Here is a 15,947-nt window from a genome sequence, read left to right as displayed (position 1 = left end):
AGATGCAGTTCACGCGTGTTTTACAATTTACGGAAGGTCACCATTAGTCAAATTGAATGAGATGTGAGATTGGAGGAGGAATGATGATACAATGCTTTCTGCACAGCTGTATTCATTGGTGGAATTGTGTGTATTTGATAAAAAGTATGATATCAACATGATATAACGTTTGGGTATGGAACACATTGCCTGGTACATAGGGTCACCCTTCTGCCAGTTATAATGTTATTCCGTAATGTGTGTGTGAGTGTGTCAAGGAGGTTTAATTAGTGTGCAGCAACTATTTCAAGAATCCAGATCCTAAATTGTCAAAGAATGTATCGATCCTGTGTTCTCTGTAAAGTTTAAAAGAGTCTCAGATGGGATCGTTCACTGAAAAATCCTCAGCACGCACGCCCTAGGCGTTAACCTTAATTGAGATATATTCAACTCATTTGGACAGGTCAGAGTGTCTCGGTAAAACTTTATTCAAAGATCATAACCTCCAGGAACCTGTTGGAATATTTATGAATGTAGACAATTTTTGCAACATGATTTAACAATTGCATTAAGAAGTTAAGGACCTTCTTTTCTCAATTCTAATAGTCTTGAATATCCAATTTGTTCAAAATTGGACCGGCAGCAACAGTTTGTCAATTACGTAACTTGTCAACAAAAGGATACCCTGCGACAATATTATATCTAAGTAGAAAAACAAGTCCGTTTAGCTAGGGAGAATTGTGAATCCCCAACTTTGCTCTCACGGGTGCCATTCTACTTGCTTCAGGGAACATTCACTGTATGACAATATTAGGAGTGTAGCAAACTGACAATAGGAGACAGCTGTTGGAATATATTGAAATAAGTATTTATACTTAAATGGCCGACAATTTATTGTGTGTATTGTATAGTGTTTAGTTATCTGCCTGTTCTCAATACTAGTCCTTAGGTCCCAACAGGTTCATGTCAAGATGTTTTAAAGGAAGTTTGTAAATTTGTGTTCTTATGTGAAGTTCTCCACATTCCTCAGGTACAGTACCCCTCTCTTCCATCAATCCACCCCCTCTCCTCCATGAACATCCCCTCCCCCACCCTCTCCTGCTCTCCCTCATTTCAATGAATGATGAGAATGTAAACATTATGCATGCTCTCCAGCATTGTCTCACAATGTTATAGATAATTCAAAAAGTTTTTCAACTGTCCCATACAGAGTTCATTTGCTTTAAATTACATATGAAAATTCACAATGACATATGTAGTGGCAAGATTTGAAAACTTCAAAGAAGTGAAAGTATTTTGTCTCTTGAATAGCACATTAAATTGTCTCATCTTGGAACCTGTGGTGCCAGCAATAATGGGCAAGAGGGCTCAAGATGTCTTCCTTTCTACACAAAAACATTAAAACAGCTGGTACTTTTTGTAAGATTAAAACAGTTATTCTATTTTGATCGTAACAAACATCGACACCATAAGCTAGAATGAGAACACATTTTGTGAGAGATGTACCAAGGCTTACCCTACTTTGCATATCAGGGTCAAGGGTGAGGTTATTGTCATCGTAAATGGAGCGACCAGTTGTTAACTACATGTTTTAGCCTACAATCGGAAGAAACACTCCTTACTGTCCACAGAGAACATTAAACAAAGATAATTGAGACTTTGTATCAAGATTTAACTCAAACTGGCTGCTTTTAAGTTGAAATGTAATCATCAGTATTATGGGCCCCCAAATATGCTAGGAAGTCAGATCATGGTCACCCATGGTCGAATTTCAACAAACCTGTAACTGCCACTCCAAAAAAAAAGTAGTTTATACAGTGAGACATTTAATTGTCGATTTTAATAATTCTCAGTGGCTGGTATATAGAGGTTCAAAACCCTCTATGAAAATAACTTTGAAAACTTCTAGCAATCTTTTGAGAGTGAAAAAATTTGGGGCCCATACTGATGCCATTTAAAGCACAATTTACATATTTGTATGAGAGAAAATAAAAGAAATAATACAGATCTATCTCTATATTGAAGTGAGTCTCAACAGAAATTTATAAAATGGATTTTATTTTGCTGTTTATCTTTATTCCAAATGCCAAGCGCTGTTAGTAAAGAGTTTCACTTTAATTTAATGGTGAGTTCAAAAACTGGCACACTAATGTTGTATGAAAGGCCGTGGGAGAAGGCCGGGGGGGTGGGGGAGGGGGCGGGGGATTCTAACATGGTGATAATATAAAATATAGTGTAGTACTTATCAGAAAGGTTAAATTCTAACATATTGTTATATAACACACACCCTGTTGTTATTCTTTAACAAGGGCTGGAAGTCTAACCTAAGCTATTTATAAGTACTCTTTTATGGTCAGCCATGACATTATAAAATGTGTTAACAATTTTTTGTTGTGTTTTCTGTCATTCCTGTGTTTCGTCTTTCATTTTGGCACTTAGCCCCCGTTAGCCCCCGCCTTTTTAATACCAGGTTGAACTTGTAATGTTTCTGATGGTTGCTTCTGATCACCAAGTTGATTCACTACCCAGAATCTGGACTTTACTAGCCACTGAAATGTGTTCATTTTGCTCGGCATATTTTGAAATGACAATATTCAACTAGCAGAATGGTGAGGCAAACATATCTTGATAGTACGATAAAAATTATCAATGAAAACTATCTTGCTTAGTTTATGTTGCCATGAACAGTTCATAAACTAATGAATACCCTAGAAAAAGGTATTTCAACATAGATACTAAACTACTTTATGTTGTTAAAGGGTGTGAAGACTCGTGCAAAAAGAAACGTCTAATGCCAGTAATCTGACCTAGTTTCAACCATATCTTGATAGTACAATAAAAATTATCAGTGAAAACTATCTTGCTTAGTTTATGTTTGCCATGAACAGTTCATAAACTAATGAATACCCTAGATATAGGTATTTCAACATACATACTAAACTACAGTACTTTATGTTGTTAAAGGGTGTGAAGACTCGCGCAAAAAGGAATGTCTAATGCCGGTAATCTGACCTAGTTTGGAATGAGGTGTAACAGAAGTGTAAGACACCACCATCGATCCCAGAAAATACACAGCTTGGTAATTAGACACTAGTGTACAGTTTGTACATACAAGCTGCTGTCAATACCCACAGCACAGTGTACAAACGATACAGCGATGGATATCTCTAAAGACGGTCCAACTAAAGATAACAAGGTATCACGTTTCATTTCTGTCAGCATTTTGTAGCGACACAAACAAAATGTCACTTGCAAGCAACAGAAAGTAAACTTTTTCAGATGACCGCACATTGTTTGGGGCAAGTCTTCAATGCCTTTAAGCTTTGGAATTGTGACCATTTTAAAAAATCCAGCAATTGCTGTGCCCCTGCATAAAATGTTTAAAAAAAAAAAAAAAAATTATGTGGAGGGAGAGGGTCCTCACAAATTATTAGAGACATTGTTTAAAAGAAAAATGATCCATGTGGGTGAAACAATTACAAAAGTTTTGATCCTTGTATTTAGCCAGCACTATGAACATAAACCAGGCACACATCTGCATTATCTTCATGGTCACTCCGCCCCCCCCCCCCCCCCTGCTGTTAAAATCTTGGATCTTCCCTTGTAATTAAGTATTAATGGAAAGAACAAATGCCAAAACAAAATGAATATTAGTTCTCTTTTTCTGTTTAGTTTCGGTGATCTCTCATGATTAAAGCAGGTGTTACAGTAATAGCAAAAATGAAACAATTACTATATGTCAAAATGTTTAATACTGGAAATTGAAAAAAAAAGTTCACTTAATTTACCGTAATAAGAAAAGGACTTGAATTTTGCATTTGTCATTTTAAGTTTTCATGAATAGCTTATTTCATTACCTTTGATAACTATTAAATATAACAGATGGAAACATTGTCAAACTGGATTAAAGAAATAATTTTGACGAAAGTAAATTAAACATTTTTTCCCATTCACGGTAAATCATAGTATGCCATTTTTTTTGCCCTCTCAATTACAAACAATTCATGTGTCTCACATTTAATAAATAAAATCTCTATCCAAAGCAGATTATTGCATTCAACACAAACTCACAAAGAAGTGACATCAAAAGAAAACCCAGCAATTTGATTTGTTATCTTCAATATTGAAATAATTCTCTCCATTTTCTGGGCAAATCAAAAAGTGGAGTAACTGTTAAATACCTTTAAGGTGACTAAAAAGGGGGGGGGGGGGAGGGGGGGCACAATTCCTCCTCACAAGCTTATTCATGACTTGTCACTGGAGAATTGGCCATTGGAATCAGGACATTCTCATATTGTCTTCAAAAAGGAGTATTCAATCTCAGGCTAAGAACTGTGTCAACAATGTCAAAGATTGTTCTAAATGTAGAAAATAGAAAAACATTTCTAATTTCCCTTTTCAACAAAAATATTGCACCTCCCATAAAACCAATAAAGGAGCAAAAAAAAAAAAATAAGTAAACATTTATATGCATTTCATGATGTCAAATAAAAAAACAAAACATGTCAAGTAAACAGAAGATAAACAATAAATGGGATAGCATTAATTCATTGTATGAATCAAGGATTTTGTCAAAAGAGTATGAAAATACTCAAGTTAAAAAATTTAGTTATTGTTGAGATGGACAGAAACTAATTATATTTGTAAACAAAATGCATCTAAGCCATGGAGCAAAAAGTGTTTTTTTTTCTTTGAAGCTGCACTCTGACTTTGCAGTTTCAAAGTTAGTAACCAAAGTGAGCCATTTAATTTTCCAATATTTTGCAGAATTTTTTTTTTTCAGTCCAAAATAAAGTCAAATTAACTTTTAAGGAAGGATCACACATTAAAATGTTAGACATTTAATACGAACAAAATAAAAATAATCACATTAAAGTCGTGGAGTTAAGACACTTAGAACAGCTTGACAAAGTTCCCTTCCCCTTTCCTTCCACCCCGTGGCCTCCCCATTTCTAAACATGACTGTGGGGTTCTTAGGCACATCCAGGTGGAAAACTTTGACCTTTACTCAACATTAAGCTACAAAAACCAAGATAAATTAATCCTCCTCTGCCCTTTCCTGTACTATGTTTGTAAAAAAAAAACCCACAATAATATAAAGTACATACAGATCTCTCAGATCAGATTTGCAGGAAATCTGGACCGGAAAATGATTCACACATTGCTATCAAAAACTATGGTAGGTATTAGAGAAGCAATATTTGTGAAGCCTGCCACCATTTAACCTGACTTGAGGAGATGCTGGGTTGATCAAAACTGAACTGACAAAAAAATAGAATTTTATTAAGCAGAACGGCTAAATTTTAATACAAAGTTTTATATATCTATGTTTCTTTCTCCAGAAATTACAGACTGTGTAGACTCTTGTCCAATATTGATACATACACTCCCAACTTCCAACAGTCATTTACTTAATGCTTGCAGTCAGATATGAGTGTATTGGGCGAAATTCAACTTTGATGGTATTAAGGAAGGATAAATTATCAAAAAAAAACAGTGTACAATGGCTGGGGCCACTTGGACGGTGGAGGAACTTACAATTGTGCTAATCAAGGATAGAGATGTCATGAACTTGTTGTATGTGTCTGAAGATTGAAAAACCCAATAGGTCAGTCATCCAAGCCACTCACATCCCCTCCCCCCCCCCTACTAAATATTATCTAAACAAAAGTAATGCTATTCATACAGTTTGTCAACTATTCTTACAATAACATTTCCAGAGTTGATAATGATATTATTTCTTCAATTATTACTCGAGTCCTTGATGACTAGTACTAAATTGAACATTAGCTGTGATGTTGTGTGCAGTGCTACAAAACTGTAAATATAACATTCACTGAATGCTCTCTAAGAAGGAATGTTGGTCTCAGAGGGAACATGTCTGGGAAAGACAAAAAAATCCTACTTATGCAATATTAGATATTATATCTCTCACACAAGATATAAATTTTTTCCAATAGCTGACAAGGCGTGCCAAGCAAATTATGCATATTTAAATTTTCCTTTGAATATGACATATCACAGGAAAAGATTTTTCAGGAAATTTTAGTAATGAAATGATGATATTTTAAGAGAATTAATGTTGAAATTTTGAAGGGGAATATGTCTGCCTTGCAAGGCTTAGCTGTGAAATGATCATTATCTCTGTGTGTCAGGCTGACAAAATTATACCATTACGAAGAAGAAGAAGCAATTGTTTCTCTTTCAATAGAATATCAACTCCAAAATCAACTCACAAAGACAACATCAAAACCACTACATGTAGTATCACTTTTAAGTAGTACTGTTACATATGACACAACCACAACAAATAACATAAATAATGTTCTAACTTTACCCTTAACGATAAGATTCGCAACAACATCGTTTGAAGCAGTCATCAATCATCAACACTTTGTTTAGAAGGGATTATCGTCTGTTTAATTAAAACATTTTCATAGCTGATTAAGGCAGAAGCTATATCTTTCATACTTAGCTTGATCCATAACTTTCTGGTTTCAAGTTTTCACAAATAAGTTTTTCCTTCTTGTGGAAATATGTTATTAAAGTTAAGTTGTTAAAGTTCACCACAAGGTTAATGAGGTGTAGGGCCACAGGAAAACTCAACAACAAAGGCAGTTAATATTTGGATCATAACAAATGGTATTCCAAACACCTGGAACATGACACTTGGGTACAAACACCATCCAACTTATCAAAAGTAGACAAACCTCTCACTGAGTAAACCAAACACCTAACTATTCTGAAGACCACATAATCACTTTAAGTGTGAAGGTTGTGTTCTACTGTCTCTGCAATCCCTGCGTCGTGGCTAACCCTGTGTATCGCTTCAGTCTAAATATCACTGTATATAACATAATATTGACAAAACCCTTTCAAAATATATTACCCTAAATCCAATTAAACAGCTAATAATTTCATCAGGTTATACTAAGTCGTCATAATTCTAATTTCTCACCACAATTTACTTGCCCTTCTGACAGTACTTCATCTCCTAATTGTTCAAGTTTTTTTTTTTCTTTTTCAAAACCCACTTTGCAGTTTTCCATCCTGTATTTATTTAAGATGGTACAGCTTCTAAATCCTAAAAATATTACAAGACACCATTCCACTATCCTTGATCTGTCATCCTAATGATCATCAGACTGTCGTCCTCTGACTCCATCTCTCTACCTCTTCTTATCACTTTTTGACTCTCCATCATCGAAGAAGCAAGATTCTCTGATATTTTATTTCCTTTTTGCTTTAGCTGCAAGTTTCTTCTTTTCCAGTTCCTTCTCTTTCCTCCATTCCTCGGCATCTTCTTGTCTGGCGATACGAGCACTAGCGAAAGAAGAAGATATAAATGTAGAAAATTAAATTTCCCTTGACACGGCAAGCTATTTGTTATACAGGGATGTGCCTGGGGTAAAAAAAAAATCACAGAATTTTGCAAAAATTGCGGTATAGGCTCCAGTTTGCGTAAGCTACAGTGTGTTAGGATGATTTTTTTCCCCAAGCAGAAGAAATCACGGATATTCTGCGAATTCGCGGAAAAAGCTCATGCCTGGATATATCTCCATAGACATTCAGTAACCAGAAACCAAAAAACGTTTAGTGTCTAAACATATTCATAAGTGTGATAAGCCATACATGTTAATGTTGATGAACTTTGTGCATGCCAAAATGAAGAGGATTATCTATTGACTGATGCGGCAACATATAAAGGAAGGTACCAGGGATGAACTTAATCATGTTGACAAGAGTCTATTTAGTGATGTAGTTTTAAAAACAGATACATGCACAAATATTAATGAAGTCAAATTTTATGATTCTCATAACATAAGCATGTATCTATTAGTGTTTACACGGGTTATCCGGGTACCCGGGTAACCGCCCGACGTGATACTACCCGGTTAATAATTTATTACCCGAATCCTAAGCAAAGTGTGATTTAAAAAAAAAAAAAAAATTGGCAACCGACGGTTAGGCAGATTTCCCATTGTCTTAGTGTAGTGTTAGGCTACAATGTGGTCGAAGATAACAGCAATAACGAAGGGGCCCGCTCTACGCGATACTAACCGGTTCCTAATTTATTACCCGAATCATACGTAAAGTTTGATTGTTTAAAAAAAAAAATTGCAAACCGATGGTTAGGCTGATTTCCCATTGACTTAGTGTGTTGTTAGGCTACCATGTGTTCGAAGATAACAGCAATAACGAAAGCTTTCCATAGATATCTTATAACTGCGTCACAATTTCAGCTAATAAACAGATGGCTAGGCTAGACTACCCCCATTGACTTAGTGTGGTGTTAGTCAACCATGTGGTCGAACGTAACAGCAATCACGAAAGTATTCCATGGATGTCTTATAACTGCGTCACAACTCCAGCAAATAAAGAGATGGTTAGGCTTAGCTTGATTTCTCATTGACTTATTGTGGTGTTAGGCTACCATGTGGAAGAAATTATTATTTATTCATTCGTTTATTGCAAAGAAGGAAAGGCTGACAAGGAATTTTACGCGATGTTTATGGATTATAGACGGGATAACCAAAAAATAGTAATCGCAAGTGGCTTTTTACTAATCGTTTATTCCAAATGTGATCAAATTGCGCGAATCGCGCAATCTCGCGGCTAATGCGAACCCTGGGCCTGCATAATAGATAGTAGTAGTATTAAAAACTGTTTAAGAGCTAAATTGGATATTTATATGGTTTGATCCAATAGACGTGCACGAGCTAGCATAAGCAGCGGCGGCAGTGCGATGTTTGTAGTAATGCTAATTATAATTAAATAATTTATTAACAAGTTAATGAAAGAAACAAAAGCAAATAAAAACTACTGAGGGAGGTTTTATATCTTATCTTACACCTACGTATTTGAACATGAAAATATTGTCAGTAGAGAATATAATGCATTTATTACAGCATCCAATATGTAATTTCTTGAAAATCGTGATACACGAGGGTAAACAAATTTTTTCCGGGTACCCGGATACCCGACGGGTAACGGCCCTCAGGTACCCGGTTCCCGATTTTTGGACCCGTGTAAACACTAGTATCTATATATATACATTGTATTATCCAAGTACATGTATAAAGCTAGTAAGACATAATATTTCAGAGATATCTGATTACGAGTTTTATGTTCACTGATTAATATTAATGATATGCAAACAAAAACAATACGGTTCATTGTATGAATGTAGAGTGACAAACCTTATATGCCAAGGTTGAAAACAATGGAGCATTTGGTTCTTGTCTTGTGTTTAAAAACCATTTCTTGCAATTTGATGAATATGACATAAATATATATAATTGGAGATATCATGAAAATGTGCTGACTTATGAACCAACATCACCATACCAGTACCAAAGTTTACGTTAAGCCTCGCCCACTCATTAATACTCATGAGACGAGAACCATCAAGGGGCATCTATCTACCAAGTATCACATTGATTCAACTAGTGATGAAAACTATGATAAGAAGAAAATAAATTTTAATGTGCAAATCTTGTCAAATTAACAAGATTCTCAATAGCAAAATACATCCATTTTCTTCTTTTTTTGACATTTCTGTAATTTTCAATTTTTTACCTAACACTTTGCAAAGGTCAGAGATTTAAATGATATTATGCTACTGCTGCCATCTCTTACCTTCGAGCTTCCTCTTTTAATATCTGAGAGTAGCTGGCTTCCATACTCTTCAGTGCATAGTCGCTCTCATACTTGTACCTGGAAGGGAAAACAGGAAGACACATATAGTCGTAAATTATACAACGGCAGTTGAGGTGAGGTAAAGGTAAAAGCTGGAATATCAGAAGTGGTTTAAGGTTAGACGGAGCTGGTAACATGAACTGCTACCAGGGCCTTGTATGTGATGATGGAAATGTTTTGTGATGACATGATACAGATTTGACCAAACTTTAACTTGCCAAGTCACCAATATTTCAATCTAGTTCAGTGGCATATGTTTTAATTTGGGTGCAACCTTTCGTAATGCCAATTTCCATGTCAAACAGGGGGCTAGGAAGCTTCCAAAAAGTGGGGGGGGGGCACAACATCAGAGGGACACACTGTCAGTGCACAACCACCACTCGTTATGCTATAAACCGATACACAACGGCCATATCACTTAAATATACTGTATATATGATGTGTTAGTATGCTATCAAAACTATTATGGTGCTCGTGAATAATTACAATAAAATATTAAAATTAACAACGGCTTTTCAAATAAGATATCCAAAAGACAGTTCTTCATCAAAGGGGCACATGGTATTTGCCAGTAGGGCAAATTTGCTCATTTGGAAAAAAGTGGAGGGGCACTTGCCCCCAGTGCCCCCCCCAGCTCCTACCCCCCTGACATCAAACATTTTATAATGATCATTATGCCTTAAAGGATCATTAATAAACAATTCAATATAATCACCACCTGCGGAATCATATCATGTAGTAAATTCTTCTTTACAACTACGAGATTTCAATAATGTAATCCTTTTAAGTTAATCATTCATTCAATCAACCACTTCTTGCAACAACTTTACATAATTTTGTATTTAACACATAAATCAAATGGCTAGGCCACTCTATCCAGATCTACTTAAACTCAACGGTCAGTTAAGAGCGGTCAGTTAAACAGGTCAGACTTGTGGTGTTATTCACCCAAAAAATTGTGTCAAAGGATCAGATTAATGTCATTCAGGAACAAGAATGTCCATGCAACGGATAAATTGCCCTCTTTATAACATCTTTGGCTGTGATGAGCATATACAGGGAGTTTTGGCATTGTCATGAAAAATTTGGTGGGGGGGGTGAGGGAAGGGGGGTGTAGGCCGATCAATGAGGGTTGATGTTATGACTGGGTCGTGCCTCTACTATGCTATATAGTAGTACATTAATCATTGCCAGTGCTTAGATTTCAACGATCAATTTACTAATAATTTCATAGTACTTTATCTCACTGACACATAGAATTGCCAACCTGAACATACCTCAAGGCCCCAGTTAATTATTTGGTGGGTCAGAATCTCAAGAAGAGTACTTATTAAGAACTTTTAGTAAAGATTGTAATATGCTAATGACCTTTAAGTTGACCTTAAAAAGTACTTGCAGTATAGATTGTAATATGCTTATGACCTTTAAGTTGACCATCAAAAAGTACTAGTAGTAAAGATTGTAATATAATGATGACCTTTAAGTTGACCTTAAAAATTACTTGTAGTAAGGATTGTAATATAATAATGACCTTTAAGTTGACATTAAAAAGTACTAGTAGTAAAGATTGTAATATACTGATGACCCTTAAAGTTGACCTCAAAAAGTACTTGTAGTGAAGATTGCAATATTACTGATGACCTTTAAGCCAATCTTGGATACAATCTTTAAGAGTTTGGACTCTTCTTCAAGGTTCCTGTACAGACCACTTTGTCCACCAAGGTATACTTCTGTGTGTGTTAACATTTAATTATTCCTCTTTTTTTCTCTTAAGACTGATCACTAGTTTTCAAGCAATCTACACAAATTACCTTTTTGACTAAGTACTATAAGATAATAAATGAATTTCTTACTTTGTGCTAGCATAGCCACTTATTTATGTGTTATTCATCCTTTTTTTCCCTTTAGACTGATCACTAGTTTTCATACAATCTACACTAATTACTTATTGACTAAGTAATATAAGATAATAAATGAATGTCTTACTTTGAGCTATCATAGCCAAAGATTTCCTTGATGTAGCTGGATACGTTCCCACCTTCAGGACCCTCGTATGGTGTGTCGTCAATGAAATCATCCATGTCACTGTCCTCCTCCTCGTCTTCACTGCTCAGCAGACGACCACCTGATAAAAACAAAAAAAGAATTGCATCAAATGTCGCAAGGTGAGAGACTAATATCTCTATTCTAAAACTGACATAGTCATCCAAACAGAGTGGCTGCTATAACAAAAAGTCACTTACTGTACCTTGTAATTTATCATTACAACTGCTGGCTATGTTTGCATCTTTACCCATGCAATTTAACACGTATACAAACACAATACAGTCCAATACAGACCTATCAAATCAGGTGTACCTAGGTCTAGCCTATCACAGTAGATGTACTTAGGTCTAGCCTACCACAGTAGATGTACCTAGGTCTAGCCTAACACAGCAAATGAACCTAGGTCAAGCCTAACAGCAGAAGTAATTAAAAATGCAGTAATGAATCATGGTTACTAACATATATACTGGTAAGGTTAATTATCCAGACATTTTTACTGTGTGCAAGTTTTTTGCGTCAATCTGGTCATGTAAAAAGTGTTTTTGTTTTAGAACCAAACGGCCACTAGCCGCTTCACTTCAAATATAAAAAATATGCATGCTGGGGTCAAAAGACGGATCAGAACTAGCAAGGTATACTTACGTCTGGCTGCCAGTGTAGGTTCCCTAACTGCTCCTCCTAACCACCCTCCTGGTCTAGTCTCCGTTGGTTCTTGTATCGAACCCAACCATCCCCCACTCCTTTCCCTGGGGGCAGAAGGCGGGTCAAGCCATCCACCTTTCTCTCTTCTTCCAGAAGAGGAATTTGTTTTCGCTGCATCAAGCCGTCCACCTTTCTTTCCTTTGGCGGGAGGAGGGACAGAGCCTGTTGGTTTTCTTTCCGAATCTAGCCATCCTTGTTTCTTTGCTTTGACTGCGGCAGGAGGAGTTGCTTTATTGACCTTTGACATAGTTGCATTGGTCGGTACAGTTAATTTCTTCCCTCTGCTCTCAGACTGTGCAACATTACCGACAGGGGGATTTCTCGGTACTGGATCCAGCCAACCACGTTTCTTTTCTTTTGAGCGTTCCATTTCACCGGCCGTAGAACTTTTCTTCTCATTAGGCTTGATGACATGTTTAATAGCACCATTTTTCCTCACGGCAGAATCCTCTGGCTTTCTTTTCGGTTCGGTCACAGGGGGGTCTAACCACCCTCCTTTCCTTTTCACTGGTTGTTGCACCGACTTCCCAATTTCCTCCCGATTCACTTTTCCCTTTCTCTCGCCTCGCTGCTTTTCCCCCGAGTTGTCAGGAGCTCTCTTCAGATTGCTTTGCTTAGCTGACGAATTTGGCAACTTTCCTGACGAGCTCTTTGGACTTGATTCACGAGATTTAGGCCCTCTGCTCTCTTGACTTAATTCACGAGATTTAGGCCCTCTGCTCTCTGGACTTGATTCACGAGACTTAGGCCCTCTGCTCTCTGATTTACTGGCATCTTTAGTATTTGTGAAAAAAGTTTTTTTCTTCACTTTCATACCGGTATGACTTTTCCCTTGCTGGACCGGTTCTCTTACGGAATTTTGATGTTTATGACTGGACCTTTCATTTTTAACTGGCAATGGTTCTCGTTTGAAAGATTTCTCACTTTTTGCCTTCAAGTTTTCACGATGGGAATCGGCTTTGGCTTTTAATTTAACATTTGGTGAACATTTCTCTTTTTCACCGTTTATCAAAGTATTTGAGCCGGATGTGGACGTCCCAGCATTAGAAGCAGCTATGTTCATAAGTTCCTTGAAGCTTGGAGCCGATGATGGCTTTGCTTTCGCATCTGGCAACAACTTTGAACTGACAGACTTTGATTTAACTCTCCCTTCCTCTTTCTTGTGGTTGTTACTCAACCTAAAATCTTTGTGTTTCTCCTCCTTGGGAAACGAAGGACTCACTTTCTTCCTCTCCTGCCTCTCTTCTCTCTCTTCATCTTGATGAACGACCTTCTTCTTTCCTGGTACTTTCTCGCTCTTCGTAGAACTTGATCCGCGAGATGAAGAATCTCGGCGTCTCTTGGCAGTTTTGGCCGCCTCTTGTTCTGCTCTTAATGCTAATACTCTCTGTTTCTCCTTTTCTTCTTGCTCGGCTGAAAGACAAAGATGAAGGTGTTTGTCATATTCACTGAATTGATATCTTACACCAAAATACAGACCAGAAAGCAACAACATGACGTTGACAGTTGTTGACAGTTCTCAAAATATAAACAGATGCCTCAAAAGAATGCAATAATTGTCAGTATAGCCTCAAATTGTAAAACAGTATTCAATTACTTAACACTTGATTTTTTATTTTTTTTTATTTTTTAAATATCGTTCAGGGTCTATGTCATCGTGTTTTAACCTGGGGTGCACACACCACCTGGGGGTGCAAGGCAGGATTCCAGGTGGTATGAAGCTACATACTGGCATTTAAGAATCAATATTATGCACAGAGCAATCATCTAGAGGAGGGGGGGGGGCGGCAAGAATGATATGTCAATTGCTAAGGGGTGAGAGTAGAGGAACAGGTTAAGAAATGCTGGCCTTTGATCCCCCAATTATTCTCCCCGGCCCTCCTTCCCCCCCCCCCTCCCTTCAGTAGTTCATTACAAACAAGGGAACTGAAAATGATTTACACAGGATTCAGTGAGAGAGAAATCTGTCTTTAAACTTATCTTAAGGTATTGATTATAGATACAATCTGCAATGTGTCCTTGTAGAAGAAAATAATAAACAATGCATCAAATTTAACTGGAACGGTAGATTCACACTGTGAATATCGCACATTTCAGCTAGATTTCTTTAAAGGTGAAAGCTGTTAAAGAACAGTCAGTGATGATATCTTTAGACGATATACAAGAATTTGCCACAAATATGATAATCAGGCTGGATAAATTCAGGTCTAATTATTATTCTTAAATCTCTATTTCACTGTACATATTTTGATACAGAAAGTTTATGACAAAAAAAAACATACACATTACAATATATGATTGCATGAGGACCTTCCTTTAATAATTCCTTTCAACAACCAAGGTGGCCATTTAGCAATTGCATCTTTTGGCTATGTTTACATACATATGGAATGTGTATGGTATCGCTAAAAATTGTTTGACATGTTTAGATGACCGCTTCATTGAAACAGAAATGCCATTTCTGTAAATTATGTAAAACATTGCCTCCTGTTACATGTTAAATGAATGCCTATGCTGTTTAATGAATGCCTTTGCTGTTCAATGAATGCCTAGATGCTGTTTAATGAATGCCTATGCTGTTTTCACCTTTCTTTCTCTGATCTTCCTCCTTCTTCTTCAGTCGCGCATTGATTGCTGCTTTGTTAACCTTTGGCCTGGAGATCTTCTTCATGGGCTTGAAGTCCAGACTATAGCGTTTGTTTCCCTCAAGCTATTCAGAGAGAAAGAGGAGAAGCAAAATTTTCAATTTGACAGAATCAAATAAAGCCTTGCTCTCTCTGGGTGATATCTTCACCTCAATCGGTGAATCCCGGAATAAGCTACAGTATGCCATGTTTCTGACTGCAAACTACACTGAACATCTTAATGTTGTATTTCTGGTCAGACCATGTGAGAAAAATATCAACACATATGGTCACTTATGAAAGTAATTTGTGATTTGTCCAATTAATTATTCAAATGGCAGTAAATTCAACACATTTCTGAAAACCAGAAAACATTAGGAAATATAAACTTGTAGTAAAGAATATTGTAATATACTAATGACCTTTAAGCTGACCTTGGACACAATCTTCAAGAGTTTTTGTCCCTATGGCGGAATGGTACTGGATCCTACCGAAAACTACCCATACTTAGTAACATTAATCGTCTACTTAGTGTAGGCCTAGGCTAGCCTAACTACTAGTAGTATGTTACTATACTAGTCTGGTTGGCGTTAGGTTCAACGTGAACCTGTTTTGCAATCGTTTTACTATTACCTCCTTTTGAGCTTTCAGCTTATTTCTGGCAGCTTCTTTCAATATGTCGTAAAAGTCCATTTTCGTGCTCAATTCAGACTCTGGCGTGCGGAATATTTCACAAAATATGACCACAATATGGCCGTTATTGTCACTTTGTCACATCATATTGATGCGTTCAGTTAACAGGAATTGGACAATGCGTATACCGTAAGACGTATGCAATTGCGTAATAACAACCCGGAACTCAACAAAGACTGTACAGCCGAAACAGTTTCCATGACA

The 15,947-nt window shown here is 36.7% G+C and overlaps 1 protein-coding gene and 1 long non-coding RNA gene across 2 annotated transcripts in view; one reads left to right on the top strand and one right to left on the bottom strand.

The window, feature by feature from the left end:
• Window positions 1–4,351, top strand: part of LOC139969428 (uncharacterized) — a 125,505-nt gene extending 121,154 nt beyond the window's left edge. The window contains exon 2 of the long non-coding RNA XR_011793722.1: window positions 3,007–4,351. This is a non-coding gene — a long non-coding RNA (uncharacterized lncRNA). The remainder of the gene's footprint in view (window positions 1–3,006) is intronic.
• Window positions 3,628–15,880, bottom strand: LOC139969426 (uncharacterized). Its single transcript, XM_071974373.1, has 6 exons — window positions 15,684–15,880; window positions 15,013–15,136; window positions 12,367–13,839; window positions 11,665–11,803; window positions 9,619–9,696; window positions 3,628–7,302 (listed from the first exon to the last, which is right to left on the bottom strand). Exons 1-6 carry the CDS (start codon window positions 15,741–15,743, stop codon window positions 7,209–7,211), a joined length of 1,968 nt encoding a protein of 655 aa, XP_071830474.1. The 5' UTR covers window positions 15,744–15,880; the 3' UTR covers window positions 3,628–7,208.
• Window positions 15,881–15,947: the final 67 nt, after the last annotated feature.

This window comes from Apostichopus japonicus, chromosome 7 (genome assembly GCF_037975245.1).
Source record: "Apostichopus japonicus isolate 1M-3 chromosome 7, ASM3797524v1, whole genome shotgun sequence".
NCBI classification, from domain to species: Eukaryota; Metazoa; Echinodermata; class Holothuroidea; order Aspidochirotida; family Stichopodidae; genus Apostichopus; species Apostichopus japonicus.
Note: the sequence above shows the minus strand (reverse complement) of the source record. Positions and strands in the feature narration are given on the sequence as shown.